At 46.2% G+C, this 22930-nt stretch overlaps 11 protein-coding genes across 11 annotated transcripts in view; 5 read left to right on the top strand and 6 right to left on the bottom strand.

The window, feature by feature from the left end:
* The window catches only part of SPPG_08910 (uncharacterized protein), a 2722-nt gene extending 1782 nt beyond the window's left edge, over positions 1–940 (top strand). The window contains exons 2-5 of the mRNA XM_016757059.1: positions 74–209; positions 269–360; positions 446–574; positions 640–940. Coding sequence (XP_016611706.1) covers positions 74–209; positions 269–360; positions 446–574; positions 640–844 — 562 coding nt within the window. The 3' untranslated portion in view covers positions 845–940. The remainder of the gene's footprint in view (positions 1–73; positions 210–268; positions 361–445; positions 575–639) is intronic.
* Positions 941–1166: 226 nt separating this feature from the next.
* Positions 1167–3296, top strand: SPPG_01136 (uncharacterized protein). Its single transcript, XM_016749457.1, has 12 exons — positions 1167–1356; positions 1434–1535; positions 1600–1719; positions 1793–1815; positions 1875–1919; positions 1988–2000; positions 2068–2184; positions 2250–2402; positions 2484–2583; positions 2647–2722; positions 2785–2848; positions 2918–3296. Exons 1-12 carry the CDS (start codon positions 1269–1271, stop codon positions 3067–3069), a joined length of 1053 nt encoding a protein of 350 aa, XP_016611705.1. The 5' UTR covers positions 1167–1268; the 3' UTR covers positions 3070–3296.
* SPPG_01135 (uncharacterized protein) lies at positions 3172–6558 on the bottom strand. The gene is made up of 15 exons (XM_016749456.1): positions 6285–6558; positions 6015–6160; positions 5837–5945; positions 5587–5770; positions 5408–5507; positions 5231–5350; positions 5064–5168; positions 4919–4999; positions 4729–4851; positions 4514–4663; positions 4376–4456; positions 4150–4297; positions 4033–4082; positions 3634–3972; positions 3172–3573 (listed from the first exon to the last, which is right to left on the bottom strand). The coding sequence occupies exons 1-15, from the start codon at positions 6442–6444 to the stop codon at positions 3298–3300; spliced, it is 2172 nt and encodes a 723-aa protein (XP_016611704.1). The 5' UTR covers positions 6445–6558; the 3' UTR covers positions 3172–3297.
* A 50-nt stretch (positions 6559–6608) lies between these two features.
* On the top strand, positions 6609–8215 carry SPPG_01134 (uncharacterized protein). The gene is made up of 4 exons (XM_016749455.1): positions 6609–7223; positions 7292–7509; positions 7572–7739; positions 7805–8215. Exons 1-3 carry the CDS (start codon positions 6722–6724, stop codon positions 7677–7679), a joined length of 828 nt encoding a protein of 275 aa, XP_016611703.1. The 5' UTR covers positions 6609–6721; the 3' UTR covers positions 7680–7739; positions 7805–8215.
* Positions 8117–10130, bottom strand: SPPG_01133 (uncharacterized protein). The gene is made up of 5 exons (XM_016749454.1): positions 9748–10130; positions 9620–9682; positions 8671–9558; positions 8384–8596; positions 8117–8310 (listed from the first exon to the last, which is right to left on the bottom strand). Exons 1-5 carry the CDS (start codon positions 9778–9780, stop codon positions 8203–8205), a joined length of 1305 nt encoding a protein of 434 aa, XP_016611702.1. The 5' UTR covers positions 9781–10130; the 3' UTR covers positions 8117–8202.
* A 158-nt stretch (positions 10131–10288) lies between these two features.
* SPPG_01132 (uncharacterized protein) lies at positions 10289–11424 on the top strand. Its single transcript, XM_016749453.1, has 2 exons — positions 10289–10501; positions 10577–11424. The coding sequence occupies exons 1-2, from the start codon at positions 10320–10322 to the stop codon at positions 11016–11018; spliced, it is 624 nt and encodes a 207-aa protein (XP_016611701.1). The 5' UTR covers positions 10289–10319; the 3' UTR covers positions 11019–11424.
* Positions 11425–11567: 143 nt separating this feature from the next.
* On the bottom strand, positions 11568–14216 carry SPPG_01131 (uncharacterized protein; the record flags this gene model as incomplete). Its single annotated transcript, XM_016749452.1, has 7 exons — positions 13977–14216; positions 13754–13837; positions 13327–13458; positions 12813–13254; positions 11967–12752; positions 11730–11888; positions 11568–11665 (listed from the first exon to the last, which is right to left on the bottom strand). Exons 4-7 carry the CDS (start codon positions 13207–13209, stop codon positions 11568–11570), a joined length of 1440 nt encoding a protein of 479 aa, XP_016611700.1. The 5' UTR covers positions 13210–13254; positions 13327–13458; positions 13754–13837; positions 13977–14216.
* A 117-nt stretch (positions 14217–14333) lies between these two features.
* SPPG_01130 (uncharacterized protein) lies at positions 14334–17137 on the bottom strand. The gene is made up of 10 exons (XM_016749451.1): positions 16732–17137; positions 16207–16515; positions 15894–16078; positions 15666–15826; positions 15473–15601; positions 15281–15410; positions 15064–15217; positions 14920–15004; positions 14760–14847; positions 14334–14687 (listed from the first exon to the last, which is right to left on the bottom strand). Exons 2-10 carry the CDS (start codon positions 16322–16324, stop codon positions 14676–14678), a joined length of 1062 nt encoding a protein of 353 aa, XP_016611699.1. The 5' UTR covers positions 16325–16515; positions 16732–17137; the 3' UTR covers positions 14334–14675.
* Positions 17138–17616: 479 nt separating this feature from the next.
* Positions 17617–20813, bottom strand: SPPG_01129 (E1-like protein-activating enzyme). The gene is made up of 13 exons (XM_016749450.1): positions 20495–20813; positions 20315–20423; positions 20067–20258; positions 19850–20005; positions 19593–19785; positions 19425–19521; positions 19205–19349; positions 18977–19135; positions 18721–18903; positions 18505–18654; positions 18329–18444; positions 18111–18267; positions 17617–18039 (listed from the first exon to the last, which is right to left on the bottom strand). The coding sequence occupies exons 1-13, from the start codon at positions 20737–20739 to the stop codon at positions 17881–17883; spliced, it is 2061 nt and encodes a 686-aa protein (XP_016611698.1). The 5' UTR covers positions 20740–20813; the 3' UTR covers positions 17617–17880.
* A 48-nt stretch (positions 20814–20861) lies between these two features.
* Positions 20862–21763, top strand: SPPG_08909 (uncharacterized protein). Its single transcript, XM_016757058.1, has 3 exons — positions 20862–21084; positions 21183–21279; positions 21350–21763. Exons 1-3 carry the CDS (start codon positions 20946–20948, stop codon positions 21393–21395), a joined length of 282 nt encoding a protein of 93 aa, XP_016611697.1. The 5' UTR covers positions 20862–20945; the 3' UTR covers positions 21396–21763.
* Positions 21764–21974: 211 nt separating this feature from the next.
* On the bottom strand, positions 21975–22715 carry SPPG_01128 (uncharacterized protein). The gene is made up of 3 exons (XM_016749449.1): positions 22589–22715; positions 22138–22420; positions 21975–22070 (listed from the first exon to the last, which is right to left on the bottom strand). Exons 1-3 carry the CDS (start codon positions 22609–22611, stop codon positions 22047–22049), a joined length of 330 nt encoding a protein of 109 aa, XP_016611696.1. The 5' UTR covers positions 22612–22715; the 3' UTR covers positions 21975–22046.
* Between the last annotated feature and the right edge of the window lie 215 nt (positions 22716–22930).

Here is a 22930-nt window from a genome sequence, read left to right as displayed (position 1 = left end):
GTATAGGTGAGTATAATAAGCTTGTGCAGTAATGTGTGGGGTTTTCTTGTCTAAAAAACGCTGGTACCAAAAGGGCACCAGAATTACTATTGGGGGCAAAGGAGTATACAACTGCGATAGATATATGGTCTGTCGGCTGCATTTTTGGTGAACTAGTAAACAAGGAGCCGCTATTACCCGGGCGAGGCGAAATAGATCAACTGAAAAAGGTATGCGGCGAATGCACAATGGCATATTAGTCCCACAATCTGATCAAATTGTTGAATAGATGTTCCAGCTATTGGGGACTCCAACTGAGCGGACGTGGCCAGGCATGGCAGACTTACCTGGTTGTAAGACATTCAGCTTCGCAAATCAACCGTACGTGGGGGCACGTTTGTGCCATCGAGCCGTTGTTCCTTGATAAGGTACCAAAACCTAAAGTATTCTTTCTCCTGCGCTCCAGATATAACAACCTCAGAAGCAGATTTCCTTATTTGACCGAGAATGGATTAAATCTGATGACAAGGCTTTTAACATATGATCCTGAAAAGCGCATCACAGCAGAAGAAGCACTCCGCCATCCATATTTTACGTACGTCGACCTGTTAGCCAATTATGTTCTTGCCAAACACCCACTTATTCTAATTTTGCATGCAGGGAAAATCCGTTACCCAAAGATCCATCACTTTTCCCGACGTTTCCCAGTAAAGGTGCGGGCGAGAAGCGAAAGGTATACGACTCCCCATCCGCACCCAAAGCCGCGCATGGAGGAGAAACTCTCGCTGGCGATGGAGATGAAGGGGGAGGGTTGTTTGATGCTTTGCAAGCAGAGCCGGTTGCTGCTTTTCGGCTCAAAGTGTAATATACATAGTAGATCACGGCAGTTGAATTCCAGCTGGATGACAGCCAAATAAAGAGATTTTGGAGCCCTAATCTGCGTATGTAAGCAATATAAGCCACCCTCATTAGCTAATAGATCGCGTCCTCGAACGGTTTCAAACTCGAAAACAATTCAAGACCTGTCTCAAAGCGCCCCCCATCTTTTTGCCTTGAACAAACGAGCAGAAAGCTCTACCAATGTTACAGCCAGAACAAGAAGGAGAAGGATTCTATCAGTTTCTGTAATACATGATGCCTTTTAAAGTTAAAAACCTTTGGGCGGCTGTGGTCAGCCTTTCCTGCTGCCAAGATCCGCCCCGACGTTTGCTTTCGTTCCTCATCACTTTATGCATGAACTTTTTATCCTACCCATCAAAAGCGTTCAATATCATTGAATCTACCTCACTATGAAGTGCCTATTGGCGCTAGCTTCTCTCTTTGTCGTCCCTGTCCTCGTCCGAGGTGAAATATATTTTAAAGAATCTTTTGATGATGGTTGTTTAGTGAAAGCGCCATTCCGTGGAACTTCCTTGCATAGCGTCGGATTCTAATCAACTCAACCTTGCCTACAGACTCTTGGAAAAAGAGATGGGTTCAGTCAACTCACGATAGCTCATATGGCGCTTTCAACGTCTCTACAGGGGCGTTTTATGCAGACGCCGTGGCCAATCGAGGTTTGGTTCCGCCTGGTGTTCCCCTTTCAAAAACAGAATCCGAGGCTCACTTTTTCCCGGACAGCTTTGCAGACGACCCAAGACGCCAGATATTATGCAATTACGGCTCCTTTTGATAAAGAGTTTGACAACAAGAATAAAACGCTGGTTATACAGTATACGGTAAAGTTTGAGAATGGAGCAAGTAAGTACACGACAGCAAGCCAGTCTCGACAACTTTTTTTTTTCTGATCATTCTGTATCTTGGCCATGAAAAGATTGCGCTGGTGGTTACCTCAAGGTGATGATTGATACCCGATCGTTCCATAATCGTCGTCAATACTCAAACAGCGTCCTCAGATCCTTCCGCCGGGAATCAACGTTTTGGGCTTCAATGGAGAAACGGTAGGTCCAAAATCATTTGCATCGTAACTCGATAAATCTACTCACTCACACTTGTTTTTCGTCTCCAGAATTACAATATAAGTACGTTTGTCTTGTAATACTCATTATTGCAATGCCGGCGCATGGTACTTACTGGCTCTTTAAAAAGTGTTCGGACCGGATATCTGCGGTGGCAACACAAGGAAGGTGCACCTGATTTTTAATTACAAGGGAGAAAACCATCTGGTCAATGTCGACATGTACCCAGCAACCGACCAGCTTACTCGTATGTATCTTCCAACCATCATCATCCAATTAGCCACATGTTGACTGATATATTGTCCATTGCAGACCTGTACACGCTGATTCTTCACCCAAACCAAACTTATCAAGTTTTGGTCGACAATGAAGAAGAGCACTCTGGGTCACTACTCGAAGATTTCAACTTTTTGCCTCCAAAGAGAATCAAGGATCCCAATGTCAGCAGACCGGAAAATTGGGACGGTATGATCAAGTTATTTCAGAAACAGAAAAAAAAACATTTTTTGAAAAAGCGTTACTAAAGTTCATGTCATATATTATTAGATCGAGAAACGATTCCGGATCCGGATGACTTTATGCCAAGCGACTGGGAAGATGAACCTGAAGAAATTCCAGACCCCAATGACCCACCTCCAGATGACTGGTAAAAGAATCATGTTCACGGACATTAAAAAAAAATAGAAGCTCATACCTCTTGTTGATTCAGGGATGAGGAGGAAAATGGGGAATGGTACCAACCAATGGTACCAAATCCGGCCTGGAAGGGAGAATGGAAACCAAGGGTAGGCCAACGGAACGTAAGATGGGGGGAATGGCAGCCACTCACTCTGCCCCATTTCTTTAGCAACTCCCAAACCCCGCGTACAACGGGACTTGGGTTCATCCAGAAATCGATAACCCCGCATATTGTAAGACCTCCCCAAAAATCGTTCTTCCAGCCGTACATTTCAAACATTGATTTACCCCGTTTCTGCTAGTCTTTGACAGTGAGATATATGCCTACAAGTCAGCCTATATCGCTTTTGAGCTCTGGGCAGGTTACTGCTGGTTCACTATTCGACGACATTATCATCACGGATTCAGTGGAAGAGGCGAGAAAGTTTGCCAAAGAAACATTTATGAAGAATAAAATACCGGAATGGGAGGCGAAACAAAAGTATGACGACGAGCAGGCTGATAGGATCAAAAAGGAGAAAGAGGCCGCTGAAGCGGAAAACAAGAAAAAGGAGGAGAAAAAGGCTGGCCATGAAGAACTGTAAATCGACCTATCCCCTTGGCTATATAATATGGAAACCATATATGTACATTACATTTTCAAATTTACATGATTTGTAGCGAAACAGCCGCCTTGACCCCATCATCCCTGCATGCGCCAATATTTGTTACTCATAGGATGCTCCACGAGATAGTCGTGGCCGTACTCATCGTACATTTCCTTTGTAACAACACTTTGTTTGAAACCATCACTGTCGGAGGATGCCCATCGGGCTGCTCCTTTCCAAGCATCCAGTTGAGGATCTGCAGCGCGTAAAACACGTATCGATGAGCCATATGGACGTAGAGCACGAATGTCATTTTCTATTCTTTGTGCCATATTTGTGAACAGGGTATTACCGCCGGTAATAAGCACGCTCTACAAAAACTCGCATGAGTCAGCATTATCGGCCTTTAATGGCAGACTAGAGAGACTGACCTGCACCATTCGGGTCTGCTGCTCCGCAGAAAACCGCTTTAGAATATCCGCAAACGTCTCGATGATCCCCGCTTGGTCAAGCCCCACAATGCTAGGCTGAAAAAGCACTTCAGGAACCCGTATCCGTTCTACATTCAAGTGAATCTGGTTTTGAATAGCCGGATCTTCCGGATCCACGTTTCTTGGTCCATGGGCAAGGCGGAATATAATGGTATTTTGGAATGGGCGCTCATCATATGGATTCTCTGGCACAAAACCGGGATCGTGCGTCATTAGCAAGTCATCCAGCTTGCTAAGCGCTACAGCATCCTCATCCTCATCGCTGTCTTCTTCTCTGCTCTACACATCAAATGGAATAAGGAACGAAAACAGGATACATAACCCTTTGTAGCCACTTACGATTTCGCGATAAATACCCCAATCGTCATCGTTAGCCCCAAACGTGTCCTCTGCGATCCCCAACAGAGATATCAGCGAAAAAGTGTAATACAGATATTGACATCATCTCAATCTTACCGCTGTTTCCTCCGCGTCGTCGCTTAACTGGCGTTTCCTCTGCTGCGAGGGACGCTATATTCTTCATTCTCATTTGAGACTCCCGGCTGCGGCGATCCGTAAGTTGCGCTTTTTTTCGCAATCGAGCCCGTACTTTATCAAGCAACAACTATCCGATGGTGAGTTAGCAAACTGGAAATCGAATTCGTTCGAGAAAGCGGTGTGTCTCCGAACTCTGTGTTAATACCTGTCGCCTTGTTCTAACCTCCTCAAGCCATCCATCAGGATCCCGCAGTCTACGTTCCTCTTCTTGTCGGGCGAGCTCAGCCTACATGACCGGTCCTGTTAATCACTTGTCTTCGCAAGCCATGACAACCTCACTCACCTCTCGTGCCCGTTCCTCTTCCTTTTCTCTTTTCTTGCGTTCGTTTGCCTCCCAGCCCGCCTTGAGCAATCGTTGCTTCTTCTTCTCCTTTTTTTGCTCTTCCGATAACTCGCTGTCCGGGATGTCCACTAAAGGGAAGGAAGGCACAACCTGCAATATGTGGACATTTCCTTCATTAAACGTACAAAAAAAGGAGCGGTCTTCTACCGACTTACCTTTTCCTCCGGTTCTTCAATTCCTTGCATGCGATTTCGTATCCGTTTTATGGCAGCTTCAGATGCCTTCACTGCGCTTTCAAGCTCGGCCTCGGACTGAAAACCCGCACTCCTCAACCTGGCCTATTGTAGAAAACCATTCAGTTCTCTACCAATTGAACCTGCTGGGAAGGATGCTGCCTAATGTTACCGTGAATTCGGCTCGAGTTTCCGAGGACTTTGCTTTCTGTAGCTCCGTCAGGTCCGCTAGATTTGCCTCTTCTCGTTGTAACTAGAGAACGTCGCATGAGCGTATGACCGCAGAAAATACTTGTATACACTAAAAAATATCGAACCTTTTCCTCGCGATTACGTGCAGCCATTTCCTGAAGCCGCCGTCCTTGCTCTTTTCTTTTCTGACTCAATCGCTCTGCCTCTTCCTGAGCTTCTCTGGCGTCAACCTATAGAGGAAGAGGCATTGGCCACCGTACGATTATGAATGCATTGACCAGGTGTGCCGAACCTTATCCACAAAGGGGAATTGAATTATGTGTTCCTTCTTATCGATCTTTTCTGGGACAGCAAGCTCTCGCAGCTCTGCCATGTAGTCCAAGGACACATACGTATGTTCCTTCACTAACTCCTATTCTCGTAAGATTCAATGATACTGTCTCAGTCGGTGACACAGTATCATACATACCTGTGCTTGGTCGAGCGTCACTCTGTGTGGGAACGAGGAATACTTGTATTGAAGCAGCTTCAGCATATAATCCGACAAATGTTGACCCCCGTAGGATATTCTAGTCAACAAGAGCAATCCGTCATCGTCAGCAGCCGGCAATCGACGATACTTGCGTGATCAAAATGATCAAAAAATACCGTTTACAATGCTCCGTGATACCGCGTCCCCCGAGGACTGGAATTATGCTCGAAGCTACGTTGCCCGATGAAATGATCATTCCAGCGTCGAACGATCCACGATTTCCATAGTAACTAAACAGTGCGTCTATCCCATAGGCAACAGAAGGGACCTGATATCCTTCGAAAAGTAGCTCAGATACCACTGCGAGAAGCGAGCGTCCATTTCAGATTGAATTGCCATAATGAACCATATCAGGACTGGACTTACATTTTCGACTGTAAGATGGGGTGCATAATGCCTCGCTCATCACTATAGGATGATATATCCGTTCTGTATCAATGCTCAGCTTTGAAAACACATAGTCCAGAGTGTGTTCCTACAAAGATCGCCAGCGTGCATTAGTCTGCAGTAAGTAACAAATTACAACCTTGTGACAAGATCTTACAAAGGTCGCAGAATTTATCAGCACCCCAGACTCAAACGCCGATTTGCTATTGGACCTCATCCCACCAATATGGACATCATTCCCCACCAACAGCGCATCTCTTGTCGACTTGCCCCTATACTTTGCGACAATATTTTCAAACTGCACTGCAAGGTATCGATAAGAAGCGATCGGTTTGTAAGAAAGCCTGCGCATATATATTGACAAAGACAAAGACTGCATACTGTGCACTAAAACACATGCAGTGACAGTATCTTGCTGAACACCTACAGCGAGGCACTTCGTCGGTGGCCCATCCTGCTCGAAGCTGGTTGGACCCGTTGTCAATGACTATAGGGGTGTCTGAATTTCGAAATGGAGTATAGTTGTGATATGATGGGCTTTGTAGGGGTGAGGGTTCTGGAGCAGGGAATATTCTTGAGTGTGGCATATGTGTAGTCTAATCTATATTTCGGGAAGGCATTGGACAGTGATCTTCCAACTTGCCAGCCCGCGACGTTTGGGCATTGGTGAGTCATCAATGGTGATAATGTGATTATCCCGTGTTTACACATTTATAATCCTTTGGATCTTCTTTAAGTTGCTCCTTCCTTCGCAATATCTTCTTCGCATCATTTTCGGTTGCAATTGTGTGTTGTAGCAGGACTTGCAACTCCCGACAATACGTATCATCGCATCTCTTGTGTACATTTATAGACTCCTTCGATATGACAATCCCCGTAGTCGTTTCGGTCCCGGACGGAGGAGGATCCAGCGAAATATCGACAACACCTAAACCAACTGCAACAACAAAAGTCCCAGAAGCCCTGTCGTTTACCACAATCACATCGCTTCCAACCGATATATCTTTCGACTTTGAGCCCTTCTTAGTATCCGAACTGAATTTGGATATTACCCGCGATCGTTCGTCCGCTCAATCAGATGTCTGCAAGTTCTACCTCAAAGGTTATTGTCATAAGGGAGCTGGCTGCCAATTCCGACATGCGCGAAACGACAAGACGGTTGTTTGCAAGCATTGGCTGAGAGGACTATGCAAGAAGGGAGAGCTGTGCGAGTTCTTGCACGAATATAATCTGAAAAAAATGCCAGAATGCTGGTTTTACGCGAAATATGGAGAGTGCTCCAATCCAGAGTGTATGTACCTCCATGTCGATCCTGAATCAAAGATCAAAGATTGCGCATGGTATGCTCGCGGGTTTTGCAAACTAGGTAGGTAACCATTTACCATGCAGAGACTCGTTTACGAAGCTAACACACATTCGGCCGTGCTTCATCAGGCCCTGAATGCCGATACAAGCACGTACGGAAAGCCATTTGTCAGAACTATGTTACTGGCTTCTGTCCAAAAGGCCCTGAATGTTCCTTAGGACACCCGAAGTTCGATCCGCCTTCACAAAACCCTGTAGGTTCCGTTGGCCAGTTGGATGTAATGCAGGGCAACATGATGGATGGACGAAGACCATTCCGACCACTAGAAGAGGTGACCTGCTTTAGAGTAAGTCATTGTTGGAGTTTTTTGTGTGAATTACCGTGTGGCTAACTATTGTATGATGACAGTGCGGGGAGAAGGGTCATTATGCCAACCATTGTCCGAAGCGAAGACGTTTCAATAACGATAGTCAGCCTGAGTTTTCTGTTGGACGCCCAATTCCGACTGTGTCATAGCGTGTTTGTATATTATGACACTGTCGTGGGCAATGGCATGAGTGCGTTGACGATAAAAAGGTTCGATCTAGTTTGCTATGATGTGTGAACTTTGGAAGGAAACTGATCTAGTTTCATTCATTCAGTCTGGTTGTATCATAGTGTGGAAACTTTTAATGTTACCAACATACACAAACCAAATCCGTATTTAAATACGTCGATCACCGCTGCCCTACCCCATCCTGCAATTTTCGATGGAGCCGAGACGATAGAAAATCAAACTGTCCATAGATTGCTGGGGCATAACGATGTGAACGACACAGAGCAGAAAGATACATGATCGTAGCTACTTGTAGGAAGACTGAGTGCTGCAACATATTTATAGCATTGTGCATTCTGGATTCAAGACTGGACATGTGGCCAGTGTAGCGAGCCCACTAGGGCGTTCGGACATTTGATGCGCTTGGTAGTGTCACTGCATTTGCTCCGGTCTGCACGCCATGTATATACATATAAAACAAGAAAGATACAATAAACCCACTAGCTAGTCTCCCGTTGTTGTTGGTGCCATACTTTCCAATAGGGAAAGAAGCTTTTGTTGCGCAATGATGTCCTCCAAGTCATCGGTAATTTTAAATAGAGGAACTCCTGCCTGATGAACACAATTTTTTGGAAAATAATTAACAAGAAACCAGGTACTAGATTATGGATGCCAAAATACGTACCGTCTCCAATGCTCTCTGCTGTTGTCGACGAGTGACCTCCATTTCTTCCAGAATTGACATGTCATATCTTTTGATCTCTAATTCCAACTGTCTTTTAGCTTCGCGCTCCTTCTCTGGAGTAGACCCTGCCATGATTTCTCTCGCCAGCTTTTCACTCTCATATTGCTTTACGATAGCGTTACGCTTTTCTAATAGCTCATCCTCCTTGGCATTCTGTGGTAAAACGAAGAGTTGAAAGTCTGAACTGCTGCAGACAGTGCTGTGTTGCTATTCACGCAAAAGCATACCTGGGCATCTTGTAGTTCCTTCAAAAGATTGAATATCGAACCTTCCTCGCTTAACCGTGCTAAATGGATGAGTACCCCAGGGGTCATTTTGCCTTTACTTGGTGCAACTGTTTCCACAATTGCAACGGATGCCTTTTGCTCCTGATCTTGAGATTGGGGGGCCGGTTCTACATCGTTTGAAAAATATGAATCGTAGTTTCGATGGAGAAGGTCATCCGACGCCAGTGGTATAGAATTCTTTTCCTGGTCGTTGATATTAGCAACTTTTGGACTTTGCTCAGGCACGTAGTATGAGACGGCCGGGGCGGTATACATCTTATTGCCGTTGGCCGGTACTGGCTCTCCCAATCCCGTATATGTTTGCGATGACTGTATTGAAGCTTGTTGTTGCTCAGATGCTTGAGTCAATGGTTGACTGGAAGCGCCGTAAGGTCTCAAATGTTGAGACGTATCAACCCGAACCCCCAAAACATCGACCAGGGATGGCGTCTGCGTTAATGTCGATGGATACCCTATATGTCCATTTGCGATACCAAAATCGCTGCTCGCTGGTTGTTGATACGAGAGAGAACTTGCGGAAGCATTAGCAGACTGCTGTGCCTTTAACAGTCCAGATAGTGCCGACAGGATGGCAGCAACAGACTGCTGTTGTGGTTGCGATTGCGGCGGCTGACCATATTGTGGCAAGCTAGATTGCAGTGCATTGGTAGTAGTATATGCCGTTGTGGAAAGGCTAGGTGCGGACGTGGCTTGATATTCTGTTCGCACTTGCTGGTAGAGATCACTCCCTAACGGCATCAAGCCATGATTCGCAACCGCTCCGGACTGTAAGCCTGTGGTAGAACTTAGTAGCCCTGACGTGTACAGTTGACTACCAGGCTCCGTGGACTGGAGATGTTTCGAATTGGAAAACTGTCCAATTTCTGGTTGACATCGTTGGGAAACATACCGCTGTACTGCTTGTCGACAGTGACGCCAGGAACTGTGATAAAGCCGAATTTTGAAGTCCAGGCTGGAGCAATAATTCTTTCTAGTCTCCGTCTCGCATGAAACCAAAGAGATAAGAGCAAAACTTACCGTCTGTCCTTGTGAGTTATTCCATGAAGACATTTGTTGTGGTAGTCACAGAGGGCGAGCGCGAATTGTGAAGCTGGAAATTGATTTTGGTGGTTGAGCACACGTGCTACTCGATTTTCTCAAGACCTCAATGGAAGCTTTTTGATATCAGTTTCCCACTCTGGCCATCATTCCCCCGATGCATGACTATGCATCTTGTTAGAACCCACTGAGGGTTTCGTATTTTTTAACGCAAGCTATCTTAAAAAGATATGCCTATTGACTAGCTAGGTCTATGCCACAAAGGACATCTGGTCTAGGTAAAAGCCGACTTTCGACCGTTGTAAACGGCGGCTATAAAGCTCAATCCCGACGGAGAACTTTTTAGCTGACAGGATGCCTTCATAAAGTAAGAAAGTATCCACATGATTATATTCAATCTTGCTCACCTAGTGGGGATCTGCCTGGTTGATCCACGGAGCTCGTGGCTTACAGGGTGTCTGAGTCAAAATGACACGCTATTTCATTTAAGGTTCTAAGCCGCAAAGACCCAAGGGTGATTTCTTCAAAGCCCTGCGCTGCCATCTGTCCCCATGCTTCTATCACAACCTCCAGTCGAGGACATTCACATGCCAGGAGCATGGTATGATGTCGTTCCCTCACGCACAAGTGACCCAATCACACTAGACGACGGTGAAGTGCTGGACGTACGACTTCTTTCTCCAGAAGACGAGAAAGCTTTATACTTATTTCATGAAAATCTGAGTGATCGAACGTGAGTGACTTGACGAATAACAATAGACAGAGGGATAGTACTCTGGCGGTCTGTACTCAAGTTGGATTTGAATAGGAAATTTGAACGGTTCCACGGCGTCATCCTTCACCTTTCTCCTGCCCAACTCCACTATTTCACCCACATTGACCAGCATACCCGTGTTGCGCTCATCGCACTCAAACCATCTGAACCTTCGTCGACAGTGAAAACTCCTACGATCGTCTCAGTGTGCAGATATGATGTTATTCCGTCTGATCCGACTGTCGCGGAGCTGGCGATAGTAGTCACTGATGCATACCAGGGGCGTGGTCTTGCCACTCAAATGGTAGAACGATTATTCGAATACGCAAAACAGGATGGCATAAAGGAGATTAGAGCGGCTATGCTGCATGAGAATGTCCGCGTTCATTCATTGCTGAAGGATGTAGCTGCGCGGATGGGTGTGGAGGTTGTGGAAACGCGCCATGCCAATGCGGATTACGAAGAGGACGAAGTATCCGTCATACTATCTGCATAGATACTGAATGGCTTTATTGCTTGGATACAATTACTTTGGCATGGCGCCGGTATTGAAAAAGCAAACTTGCTTTCAAGGTATTTGATTTTTATTCGTACACGAGAGATGGTTGGTTTACAAAGCCACTGTTTCATTTAGTTTATAGTATATTTAGTGCTATCTATCCGTTCACGAGTGATGTGAATAGTAGTATTTTAGTTTCACACAATTTTCTGCATTTTTCATTTGGTAGAATTATATAGACATTTCTTGTATTTAGTGCAGAGCATTCACGATTGCCCACCGTCATTTGCAACATTGGGCAACTCTCATGTTAATTCATAATTCCTGATCGTACATCACAAGGAAACTGACAAAACAATAACATGATGCACAGGGAAAAGTGGATATTTTTCACAATCAAAAAAATCAGAGGATATTTACATGAAGATAAAAACTAGGAAAACTACCCTCTTTCCTTCTGACTACTATGACGCTAGGGCAAATGTCACCTTTCGAGCCCACATATTAAATCATTTGTCGGGAAGTAGTTTGTGGTCTGCATATCGACTAGTACAGACGATGTGCGGAATATGATTGAATGCTTGATATAGGGAGAGTGGCTTCTATGGCAGCAAGGTTGAGACCGTTCTGCTTTGCAATTGGACCTAAAATAGACAAGTAGCCGTGAGTATTCTGATTTGGCTCGACTCGGTGGGAAGGAATACCCACAGTCTCGGTGAGCCAATAGTAGGGTCTTGAGATTCAATATCTCTTCTCGCAGCTGGGTCGCTTGATTTTGCAGATTCTCATTGTCTGTTGTGAGAAAATCAACTTTGGCTTGCAGACTTTGGAGCCATTGCTTTTTCTTTTGCCGACATTTCAGCGCAGCTATTGTGCGTTACAAACGAGAAAACGTTAGTCACTGGACCACACCGACTGCCATTCTTACATGAGAACGACAGATACCTTGTCTGTTTCGTTCCAGGAACGTTCGTCGTTTTTCCTCGGGATCCATATCTTCGACCTTTTTGTCGCTTTTCATATCATCGAACTGCTCAGGTGAATCTTCTGGTGGCACGCTCTTTGCAACGTTACTGGCATTTGATCTTCGGCGCGCCTTAGATGGTGGGGATGTCCTCTTTGCTGAACCTGGCATTTCTCCCTCCTCTTCCTCCACCGACCGCTTACGAGGCACACTAGGGGGTACTTCGCGCTCCTGAGACGGCATCGGAGCCCAAGAGCTTCGATCATGTCCTGCTGGACGCTGTCGCGAGCGATCCTGATCTCGACGCATATCTAATAAGGTTGCAGCTGCTGCTTGAGGGGAGTGGGGAGGATATTGCATTGACAGCATCGGATCAATTCCATTGGCGTATGCGGCATGCCGGAATGGTGAGGGGCCATACATGCCTTGCGCAGCCGGGGGGATTTCATTGTGTGAAGGATACACAGGCATAGCCGGAGCGGCACCTGATGGAGGAGCGAAGGCTGCTTCTGACGGCGCAACGGCCGTACCTGTATGCACTGGACCCATAGGAATGGCTGATCCATCAGCACCAGGGTAGGAGTACGGTGCGTGCGGTCCAAGTACTACACTGTTAGTCGAAGCTGAGGTGTACGTTTCGGAGGCCGGGGGAATATGTGGTCCACCTCCATTCGCTTCTGCTGGAGCACTGATATTAGCGTTTGGTCCAGTGGTGATCGGGGCGCCCAAGGACGCTAATGCCGCGCTGATTGGGGTGAGTAAGGGTCCTGGTGTAAATCCAGTTGAGCCCGGCTTTCCAAATGGAAATGCCTCACGTTCATAGCTACCATTGAAACGCGGACTCGGTACCAGCGGCGGTAAGATTGGATTTGGACTTGATGCAAATCCAACACCAGAGGGCGGTTCTGGTATCGGAGCTCCATTTTGCTGTGCTAGAAAGCTAACTTCAAAAGGATTCGGTTCTAAATCCAGCTTCGTGCAGTTTTGGAGAAAACGATTGGGGGTCTGATCAATAGTAGGCAGAGGTGAGGGGGAAACACCGGGAGGAAAATCTAGTAGACCGATTCGTGTAGGTGCAGACTGTGACGTCGTTGACTCAACAGACTGCGCTTGTGTAGTTTCTCTATTTTCCGTCCTTTGTTCTCCATCCGCCACTGGAGAGTTGGATTCTCGTTTCAATCCCACGGACGCTGGTTCGCGGAAAGCCGTGGCAACCGTGGCCATTCTTACAGTTAATGGTCACTCGCAGTCGTTGTGCTCAAATGTTCACTACACGGGAATAATTGATCGAGATTAGGCAAAGGCCAAAGGAAGCGACATCTCCATCTAAAATTTCTTCACCTGCAGGTCACCGGACCGCTGCAAAGGATAATGGTCGCCAATTCTGAGTAAGGGGGCGATCCTCTCGCAAGGTAATCGTTTGGGAGCGCGGTGCTTCAACGCTGGCCGACAACCGGATTTCCCCAAGGCAAACTACGAACAAGGGAGAGGCACGAGATCGAGAAGAATGAGTCAAGAGGTGCCTCAATAGAATAGCTTGATTTGTCAGATAGAGTGGTCCCTGGCGAGCACCCCCAAAATGACGTCTCATGACGCAAAGCAAGGGTGTCCGGCAAGCGTCGTTGCGGCCACGGCATAAAAGCAGAACAGGCCGTGCAGATGCTCTTGGCAGACACCATGCTGCTAACTACTGTCGTGCCTCCGCAGCACTCTTGGAACAGACTCTCGACTTTTCGAATCTGGCGACGGGGATTTAGAGGATTCTTACCTTGCAAGCTTTGGATTGATATTCAGTACGGCAAAGTCCTTTTTACTCAAGTGGGTAGCGCTACGTGACCCTATAGAGGGAACTCTGCAGAGAGTTAAAAGTTCGAGGAATGGAAGTCAGCGTGTGTATGCCGGGGCGTGTTTACGTAAATATAGAGAATGCAACTAGGCCGGATCCTCGGCTCCAAGACCTAATCTGCTAGCGACCACGTCTGAAAACAAACCTGTTGAGGACGTGGAAAGAGATCGAGGTCTCTGGTGTTTCGAGTAATGGGTCACGGAAAATGGACAACACGCACCGGGACGGTGGGTATCAGGGTGAGCCTGATGGAACTTTGTCTTTTTCCCGAATGGTGCAATGGCTATGGTAAGGGCGGGAACGTACCCCAGATGCACACACAAGACAGTAGGTTGGAATCACTTGCCCCCAAGGATGAACGAGCAAGCAAGCGGACGAGGGGGAAAAGGGTCGAAAGGCCACCACGTATCTGGCGAATATACACGTTATAATCGGTGATAAACAGTACTTTGTAGGTGTGAAAAGGATGATAAATGCAATCGTGTGGGAAAAAAGAAATTTGTTCCAGTGACAGCATCAAGACGTCATTTGTTTGTATCTATTCCTTGTCAAACAGAACACCTCCGCGCCCCCAAATGGCGCCTCATGCACGTGATATAATGACTCATGTGACCAACCGTCTGTTGGATTTTCCCAAAAAAACAAAAAGAAAACAAGATTATATACATCAAAACAAAAGTCTATCAAATCCCACAGATGCCTGTGGCGGTCACGGCTCCCCTCGTCGCAACAGACCAGAGAAAATTAAATAGTATGAGGAAATGGTCAAGGGTCGATAGGGTCGACAGGCTCTCGACCGCAGCACAAGAAAGGACCAAGAAATCAGTAAGCATACTGGTGCGTCTTACATGATACCCTGAGGGAGCAAACACACAATCATTCAGCTACGAGTGTATCGTGGCGCATTTACACGATTCAAGCCCCTTACCGAATCCTTCAATGCATTTTGCAAGATGGTCACCTTAACAGCAGCGAAAACAAGTCTGATGTTTGACGTGTCAGTGGCTTGTGTCAGGCTAACATGGAACGAGATATTTATAAGCAAAAGGCATTGCGGCAATCGCAAACTTTTGAAGGTCAATTCTTACTGTGGGTAGATGTTCAGACGCGCTCGGTTAGTTTGTGTGAATCGCCATAGAATAAACTTTGCGGCTTTGTTCACGTCCGGTCCACCTACAACATAAGCGCGTTAGCGGCCCTCAGCTACAACCCTAAACAACATATGAACACACCTTTGTACTCTGGAAAGTACTTTTCCAGTGGATTTCTTGCCAGTTTGATTTTAAACAGATCGATTTTGTTCAAGAACAGAATAATCGATGTGCGCAGAAACCATCGGCTGTTGATGACGGATTCGAAAAGTATCAAACTTTCCGCCATACGATTCTGCAGCGATAATATCCTATCAATATCCGTGCAATACGCATGCCAATACAGTATATCACGTACCTGTTGCGATTCTTCCAGTAGTACTTGGTCATACTCGCTTAAAGCCACGCAGAAGATGATGGAAGTAACAGCTTCAAAGCAATGTATCCATTTTCGTCGCTCTGATCGCTGTCCCCCCACATCAAACATACTATACGAGGTCGTCAGTTTCACATTTTCAGCAACGTTAGCTTCTCCAATGATCCAACTCACTGTATGCTCAATTGTCCCATGTTGAATCGCGTCTCTGTTATTCCGGTTGTTTTGATACGAGCTCGAAGTACGTCTTGCTCTGTTGGGCAATAGTCACTTGTCCCTATTCTTTTTACATCGGCGAAAAAGCTGTTTTCGACCAAAGAACGTCAACGAAATCGTTTGCCACAGATTTTAGAGGATGATAACCTACTAGGGTGCGGAGTCGATGATGTAGAATTCATTGGAGCGCTCCAAAGCTGTTTCTGCGGTTGGGTCCGTGTAAATGGCATAGATGGCATCCGCAATGTCAGGGGTAATTTTGTATGACCCATCAAAATCTGGGCGTAATGCCATCAGCTTATCCGCTACAGCCTACAAGCGATTGCAAAAAGTTTCATTTCCGCAGCTCCAAGCTCATACGATCCTTTTTTTGACATACCTCATTCTCAGGCTTCGCGTATGTCATGTTAAAATTTGTTATGGCAGCAATAAGCGCTTGAATGCTGTCAAGTATATTTTTATAAACCGTCGGTCTGAAAGCCATTAATTCCTCCCGAGTGTAGCCGCTCTGATGAATAAGTTTCATCTGTTTGACAATGGTCGACTTGCCCGACTCCCCACCGCCTAGAAAACGTGCGACAGTTAATGCCTCAGAAATTGGTGTTACCCGCGGTAGGTATGTTAGGCAGATTGCCTTCATGTCTTCAAGCACCACGGCTGGGTGTACTATGCACGTCAAGAATATCACTCACCAAGCAATAATATTTTGCATTCCTTCTTCAATCTCTTCGAATCCTCTTCAATAGCCTTGTCAATCGCAAGGGAGGTTTTCGACTGAATTATTTCCTCTTTGCTCGTACACAATCCCATTATGACCAGCGTATGTCAAGAGTAGGTGACAGTAATCGAACGGAGTAATATCTGCTAAGGGTGAACCTCAGGTGCGAGGCCGCATAATGGTAAAATGGGGAATTCGTATGGTCGACAGCAATTAAGCGATATCCGATTAGTTAAGATAGATATCGCCTGTCCAGTGATGAATGCCAAAAATTGAGTCCGAACTACAAGAAGAATCCCGAGTTAGCCTTTGACGGATAAAACGTTTTGCAGCTATTTTCATGTTTGTCATCCAAAATTCCCTCCGCAAGTCTAACGCAGTCCACAGCCCTTTTTTTATTCCATCCCAATGAATATCCAAAAAAGCCCTCTTGTTTGGTCAATCCCAATTCCTCCACAATCGACAATGTCCTCCAGCTCCAGAATTTCCCGGTACGTACGTGTAAGATTAGCCCCAAAAGTTACTTTCACTGCGCCGAATAGTGCCCGACACGTATGCGTTCTTGAACGGCCGCGAAATGGAATGTGCCCAGAGTGGGAAACAATGACGCTTTGTAATGCGAAAACAACAAGCGTCACCCAAAGCGAAAAGCGAGAGAATGGGCGGGGAGGAGTATATGTCGGATGTCAAGAGCAGCTCTGAGGGTAGTGTATTCAGTCAAAGCTATGCAATTTCCTAGGGGACTAGAGTGTAATTCCCAATGAGATCCACTTAAGAAAAATGGGCCTTTGGGAAGAAGGAGGAGGAGGGGGAAAAAGGAGGCGAATCCGTGTGTGTGTGTGTGAATGAATGTCCTCTCTCTCTAAAAGCGACGGATCTGGAAGAATTTCGCAGCAGTCACACCAACACGGTCAATTTTTAGGGGTTTCCCATTGTCGGAAAATGACCAAAAAAAGCCGCCCAGCTGAGGATCCATCGTTTCGATCCTTTTGGACTGCAAGCTTTTTTTGGGGCTTTTCTTTTTTTTTTTTGCTGGGCACATTCCAAATTTTTTTATGTTTGATTGATGAGGCTATGATGAAGATACATCAGCAAAGGCTTGCATAATCACGCTGTATAACGTGGCTTTTGTTGTGTCCATCATGACTTTTTGACTCAAGCGCAACGTTTGGATATAGCGAGATCGAACGATGTCTGTTGAAATCACAGGTTGCGTTCAAGAGTAATATTCACATGTACAATCCTTTAGTAAACGCTCTTGCGCCAAACTTTTTGGGCAAAGAATGTTCTGTCCTGAAGGGATTCGTTGGCTTATTAACATGTGTAATGTGTCATCAAAAGCCTTTTGAAAGGGCGGCCGAGATCGGTCCTCATTATAAAACCACGAGGTACATGATGGACTGGCAAATATGTATGTAAACAGAAGGAAAACCACACAATACTTTCTCTCGTCCAACTGCGGCTATGCATGACATTATGACAAATGAGCATATGGTTTCGCGGTACCGCTAACCTACATCTAGGTGTCTTGGATGGATGGCTTAGCTCCGCGCGCTCCCCCGTTCATCGGAGTGATCTCCATTGTCAACATATACCATCTGTTCCCTAATCTAACTGGCTTCTAGTGATCCTATCTGCTTTTTTATTACTACCAACCTTCCGCGTCAACATCAATATCCCATTCAACGGCTGCCTCCTCCGTCTCTTTATGCATCTGCTTTAATCCAGTCACTTCTTCTAGGTAAGCTGGTGAAGCTAGCGCACGTAATAGAAAGTCATCTCCTTCCTTTTGATATAGCGAAAGGACCTAAATGTTCAAAAGAGAACTCATCGTAAGATAACGCATGTTAGATGGAACATTTGTCAATTGGCATGTACCATATCTGAACAGGCCGTGCATTTATCGTATGCGTGTCCTACTACCAGTAAATTTGCAAAATGGGTCAGAAAACCGCGTATTTGATGCGGCACCAAACCGAGAGGTTGCGATGTGGGTTCCGAAGGAAGCAAGGTCGTATCAGGAGGTGCGGCAGGGCTGTATACACAAACCGCATCAACGCAAGTGTCACGATTGCCGAGACATAGAAAGGTCTTACCCATCGGGGTGATTTAGGATTGAGATGAGTAATTCAACTGCGGAGGCAGACGCAATTGCTGACAATCCCGGACGCGTCACGGTGCATTGCTGGTCAAGCGTCCTATCACTCAGCGACTGACAGTCATCAACAGGTTAGTGGCGCGAATAGCAGCAGTCTCGTACTTCTTTACATACATCCGCGGGAGCTACAACATCGTTGCAGAAATAACATCCCAAGCGTATATTTGTGGTTTTGCTGTTGGCTGTCGTCATAGGGACTTGCACTCGCATGCCGTGACGCATGACCAGAAAACTGTCAAAGCCTAGGGCTGAATTTATGACAATCTTGAGACCCAATTTATGCTGATTATTGACTATGCAGCACTAGTAAAGCAGGAAGCAGGAACACACCTTCCCTAAACTGGCTCCAAGAAGAGTAGGAAGCCACCTACTTTCTCGACTGTCCATAAGCAGAAAAACTGCATCGTGGCTATCGATCAGTCCTCGAAGCGTTTCAATATCAGCTTTTGTCTTGTCCGCGGACTCCAAGTGGTGGCCAGGCATGGGAATACTCATGTTATAGCCAGTAGCCTTCTATAAACCCATCACGCTCTGTGTTAGTATACGCTACGTAACATGTGGTAAAGCAATATGCACGGTAGCGTACCACCCCCGGAAAGACCTTTCGTAAGTTCTCAGCTGCAACAACGGCCTTTGGTCGGCCCCCGTCAAGCGAATCCTCGAACGTAAACAAAGGCTGGCGAACCGGATTGGAGAATGACACCCGACCATTGTCAACAAAGGAAATGTGTCGAATGCCCCATGCCTGTCCAGATGGGAGAATATGAGGCTTTATAATATGGCATGTCAACGAGTAAAATGCCATGTATGCTACCATTAGCGATCGTGCAACGTAACAGCCTAATGTCCCAGATCCCAGAAGCAAACACTTTGTAGCCGCGATTTTCTCCAGATGCAGGGAAGGCATGATGCGCCATCGCATGAGCTTCAGGTTTAGGTCGACTGCAGTATCTGCTAATCTGCAAGTATGAAGCAATCAAACATGTAAAAATCGTTCTGCTTCATTAGTCTCCACATTCTCTAAAGCGACGTACCGTTTCGGATCCATGAGAGGGGCTAAATCCGCTAATCGTGAACCAAGTTTCCCTGCTGCGTTTTTCTCCCATCCAACAGATTTTGGGCATTCATCCACTGGATAGTCAAAAAAGCAAAACTGGGATTACGAGATGCCAAAGACGAAGGCATGGCAACTCCAAGCAGACCTTTGAATTCACCAGGTATTTCAATATCGAGTACAATACTCGCTGAAGTGTCACCTTTACCAAGACTTTCACGGTAGCATAGGACGCGAATTGTATGGATATTCCATCGCTTTTTCAGTAAAATCAAGAAATTTCGTAGAGGCCATCCAGGATGACTGCTCAAACCAGACGGATCAGCGAATCCGACCATGATCTATCCATGGAACCATCTAAGTGAGATAAACGGAAACAACTGAGCGTTCTCAGTATAAACGGACCTCACCGCCCGGAGCCTTATCGCCGCCTGCGTCCAGTTCACTCAAGTTTCCTATCTTGACGCCATTATCCCTTTTATGGAGCACAAAGAATGCCGGGGCGACTGCAGCCTTGTCCCCGCCTTTCAGTGCATCGTATTCAACTCGGAGAGATGCGATCTGTCATATATTAGAATGTAAACCACTTTTGCAGCTGCGGGAAGTGTAAGTGGGCACACACCTGGCTTGGGGAGAGAGCCTCAGCGATGGGAGTAGTACGTTTCACTAATGTTGGCTCCGGCGGTAGTAGTGCAGGAAATCCAAACCAATAGTGAAATCGATATTGTTTGAGATCAGCAAATGTCAGGACCAGAAACCGACACAGAAGAGACGGATCCGTAACAGCTCTCCCAGAAACTATATCCGACCATATCTATGGCATCTTTAGCATGCTATGGGCATTACACAAACATGCTCCCCGGGACTGACCTGCTCCGCTGTGTCGCGAAATATCTTCATTTTATCAATCTTTTTGAATTCCTCAATTGTATTTGTATTTATCAAGGTTCCGGGAGCAGGAAAGGTGAATGGCGGACAGCTGTGCATATTGACAATTTATTGAGCTGATACTTACAAGAAAGGCACTATTTGTCCCAATGGTTTGCTTACCTTCCGTCAAAAGAACCAGAACTGACGCAAAGCTTCGCGGGCGCAACACTCGGCTGTACAGTACTATCCCTAGCACTCACAATCTGCCCAGTGCTATAATAGCCCATTAATTCTCGTGGGGCATCGTCCAGTCGGTACAAGTCAATTTTATTCCTCGTAAGTGTGTGCCAAAATGTGGGTTCAACGGCACTTATGAACGGCTCAAACTGCAAAATAGGTTGAGGAGTATCGGGTGTTGCCGTCATGATATCTTTTATAGTATAGTAATATAGATGAGTTGGACCATGGGGAGGAAACCTGAAAGCTTCAAGTGCAAGCAACAAACCGTGAGGGCTGGGACATTAAGAGACGCGTAAGCGCGACTCATGTTTTCAAGACAGTCCACATTGACTCTTTGCCTTCCATTCAACACATTTGCGAATCCACTCCACTCCTCTTATTCACAATCAATATGGTCTCACCAACAGACAAAACACCAAAAACGCCTGCAACAACAGAAGACAAGGAGGCTGCTGCAGCCAAGCTGAAAAAGGGTACAGCATCAATAATGCTCGAGGAGGACGATGAGTTTGAGGACTTCCCCGCCGATGGTAGGAACCTATCAGGACATAGCCGGTTCCTTTACCACAGATATTTTGCTCATCATTCTTTGCTATACCGCGATCTACTTTTTGCTGTGTCCGTATAGCGTGGGAGGAAACTGAAGATGATCAAGTTACCTTGAATCAATGGGAGGACACATGGGCGGATGACGATGAAACTGAAGATTTCTCTGTGCAGCTACAGTAAGTTTCCTTTACCGTTTCCAGTGTGTACGGTGGCGAAAATAATTTTCTCAACCCTGCGTTATGACAGGTCTGAGATGACGAAAAGAAATGGGGCTCAGCCGATGAAGATGTAAATAGTGGATATGATGAAGTCTCGGTGGACCCTTCTAGGGCTTGCGGAAGGCTATATATCTAGCACAAACTGTCCTAGTTGGCGTCATGTCAATAGTTGCTCACTTGTAATGGGGATTAGAAGGATATAACAGGCTTGAAACGCCTGTCGCAAAGAGTCCCATGGATGATAGTAATAGTCCGGCGCATGCCTATGGGTCAAGGTATTCACACTGGCTGGCAGTAAAGGAAGAGCTTATTTGGTCCTTGATTGCGAATACCGTCTGACAGAGAGTGATGATGACAACACGAATGCGTTGGACATTGACTGGAGGATTAATTGGCCCTTGCTCTGCATATTACCTGACGGATTGACGACAATACAGGATGCTCTCCATATAGAATGTGGCGTGCGGCTCGAAGCATCCTTAACAACGTGCTTCACCAGTCCATCCACAGTGACATTCCACTCCAGCTACAAGACAGTAAGGATAATGCTTACAGCCTTAACCGTCACCATCGCTATACTGGCCAATTGAACATCCATCCGACATCCGTTACAATCACGCATCAATCGGTTGGCACAACGGAAAATGAAAAAATCCCCTCAAGGCCATATATTATACACCACACACGTGTTACATCGACTGTGAATACGACTATTCGAGAAGCGCTTACACGCGGGATGGGTACAACATCTAAGACAAAAAAAGGACACTTCAGTATGCATATGACAATGTCCCATCGAGAATGTAGAGTACGTACAATCCTGACACTGGCACCGAAGCTACGAGGAGGAAGGTTGGACCTGAACTTGGCCCTCACAACACCAGACGTTCCGTGCGAGCGGGTGACACGCCCCCAAATGACACGAATCCGACTGCCATCAATGACCCGCTTGGCTTTGTATACGTAGGCAACACGCTTGCCGAGGTAGAAGTCAGTGTCCTCGGTGCTGCGGACACCCTCGATCTGGAGGAGAGAGGTGTGCTCCTTCACGTTGCGCTTGGAGCGACGGAATCCGAGAACCCGGCCCTTTGCGTAGAGTCTGGAAAGGAGACATGCACCATGAGTCGCCAATGTCATAATGGAGAAAATTGCATCGACCTTCCGCCATTTCTATCCTACTACCCATCCATCCATCCATCCGTCCATTCCTCCGTCCAATCCATCCCTTCTCGTCATTCCGCAATCCGTCATCACTCTTCCTACGAACCTGTGGGGGCGTGAGTTGACCATCTCTACTGATAGCTTGCCTCTTTAATCGAGAGGATGTAGCTTTGAGTGTGGAACGAGGATGTTACTGCCCTGCTCCAGTATAGGCAGCCGACACGTTCAATCTGTCCAATCAGCATTAAGCATTGTGTCATGTGACTGTGGTGTGCTAAGCCTCTAATTCAGTGGTAGCGGAGATACGCCAGAACACTAACAAAAAGAACAGCAGCACATCAGACAACTAGAAACCTGTCCAGATCTCATGTTGCGCAATTTGAAGTTGAACAAGTATTGGCCCAGTGGGATTCTTAAAGTATTAAACAATGCAGGATACATGCACTAT

Source organism: Spizellomyces punctatus (assembly GCF_000182565.1).
Source record: "Spizellomyces punctatus DAOM BR117 chromosome Unknown supercont1.2, whole genome shotgun sequence".
NCBI classification, from domain to species: Eukaryota; Fungi; Chytridiomycota; class Chytridiomycetes; order Spizellomycetales; family Spizellomycetaceae; genus Spizellomyces; species Spizellomyces punctatus.
Note: the sequence above shows the minus strand (reverse complement) of the source record. Positions and strands in the feature narration are given on the sequence as shown.

Coding starts and splice junctions, on each gene's coding strand:
- SPPG_01136 (XM_016749457.1), top strand. CDS start 1,269: ATGAAGTGCCTATTGGCGCTAGCTTCTCTCTTTGTCGTCCCTGTCCTC. Junction 1,357..1,433: donor TAAAGAATCTTTTGATGATG/GTTGTTTAGTGA, acceptor CCTTGCCTACAG/ACTCTTGGAAAAAGAGATGG. Junction 2,403..2,483: donor CAGACCGGAAAATTGGGACG/GTATGATCAAGT, acceptor ATATATTATTAG/ATCGAGAAACGATTCCGGAT.
- SPPG_01135 (XM_016749456.1), bottom strand. CDS start 6,444: ATGCCACACTCAAGAATATTCCCTGCTCCAGAACCCTCACCCCTACAA. Junction 5,169..5,230: donor AATTCCCCTTTGTGGATAAG/GTTCGGCACACC, acceptor CTTCCTCTATAG/GTTGACGCCAGAGAAGCTCA. Junction 3,973..4,032: donor GGGGTATTTATCGCGAAATC/GTAAGTGGCTAC, acceptor TTTGATGTGTAG/AGCAGAGAAGAAGACAGCGA.
- SPPG_01134 (XM_016749455.1), top strand. CDS start 6,722: ATGACAATCCCCGTAGTCGTTTCGGTCCCGGACGGAGGAGGATCCAGC. Junction 7,224..7,291: donor TCGCGGGTTTTGCAAACTAG/GTAGGTAACCAT, acceptor GTGCTTCATCAG/GCCCTGAATGCCGATACAAG. Junction 7,510..7,571: donor AAGAGGTGACCTGCTTTAGA/GTAAGTCATTGT, acceptor GTATGATGACAG/TGCGGGGAGAAGGGTCATTA.
- SPPG_01133 (XM_016749454.1), bottom strand. CDS start 9,780: ATGTCTTCATGGAATAACTCACAAGGACAGACG. Junction 9,683..9,747: donor ATAACTCACAAGGACAGACG/GTAAGTTTTGCT, acceptor TTATTGCTCCAG/CCTGGACTTCAAAATTCGGC. Junction 8,597..8,670: donor AGGAACTACAAGATGCCCAG/GTATGCTTTTGC, acceptor GTTTTACCACAG/AATGCCAAGGAGGATGAGCT.
- SPPG_01132 (XM_016749453.1), top strand. CDS start 10,320: ATGCTTCTATCACAACCTCCAGTCGAGGACATTCACATGCCAGGAGCA. Junction 10,502..10,576: donor GAAAATCTGAGTGATCGAAC/GTGAGTGACTTG, acceptor GGATTTGAATAG/GAAATTTGAACGGTTCCACG.
- SPPG_01130 (XM_016749451.1), bottom strand. CDS start 16,324: ATGGGATTGTGTACGAGCAAAGAGGAAATAATTCAGTCGAAAACCTCC. Junction 16,079..16,206: donor ATGCAAAATATTATTGCTTG/GTGAGTGATATT, acceptor CACGTTTTCTAG/GCGGTGGGGAGTCGGGCAAG. Junction 14,848..14,919: donor CGTCTGAACATCTACCCACA/GTAAGAATTGAC, acceptor GTTCCATGTTAG/CCTGACACAAGCCACTGACA.
- SPPG_01129 (XM_016749450.1), bottom strand. CDS start 20,739: ATGACGGCAACACCCGATACTCCTCAACCTATTTTGCAGTTTGAGCCG. Junction 20,259..20,314: donor TTCGCGACACAGCGGAGCAG/GTCAGTCCCGGG, acceptor AAGATGCCATAG/ATATGGTCGGATATAGTTTC. Junction 19,350..19,424: donor CCTCTCATGGATCCGAAACG/GTACGTCGCTTT, acceptor TCATACTTGCAG/ATTAGCAGATACTGCAGTCG.
- SPPG_08909 (XM_016757058.1), top strand. CDS start 20,946: ATGGTCTCACCAACAGACAAAACACCAAAAACGCCTGCAACAACAGAA. Junction 21,085..21,182: donor TGAGGACTTCCCCGCCGATG/GTAGGAACCTAT, acceptor GTGTCCGTATAG/CGTGGGAGGAAACTGAAGAT. Junction 21,280..21,349: donor GATTTCTCTGTGCAGCTACA/GTAAGTTTCCTT, acceptor GCGTTATGACAG/GTCTGAGATGACGAAAAGAA.
- SPPG_01128 (XM_016749449.1), bottom strand. CDS start 22,611: ATGGTCAACTCACGCCCCCACAG. Junction 22,421..22,588: donor GTCAACTCACGCCCCCACAG/GTTCGTAGGAAG, acceptor TCTCCTTTCCAG/ACTCTACGCAAAGGGCCGGG. Junction 22,071..22,137: donor TCGGTGCCAGTGTCAGGATT/GTACGTACTCTA, acceptor TTTTTGTCTTAG/ATGTTGTACCCATCCCGCGT.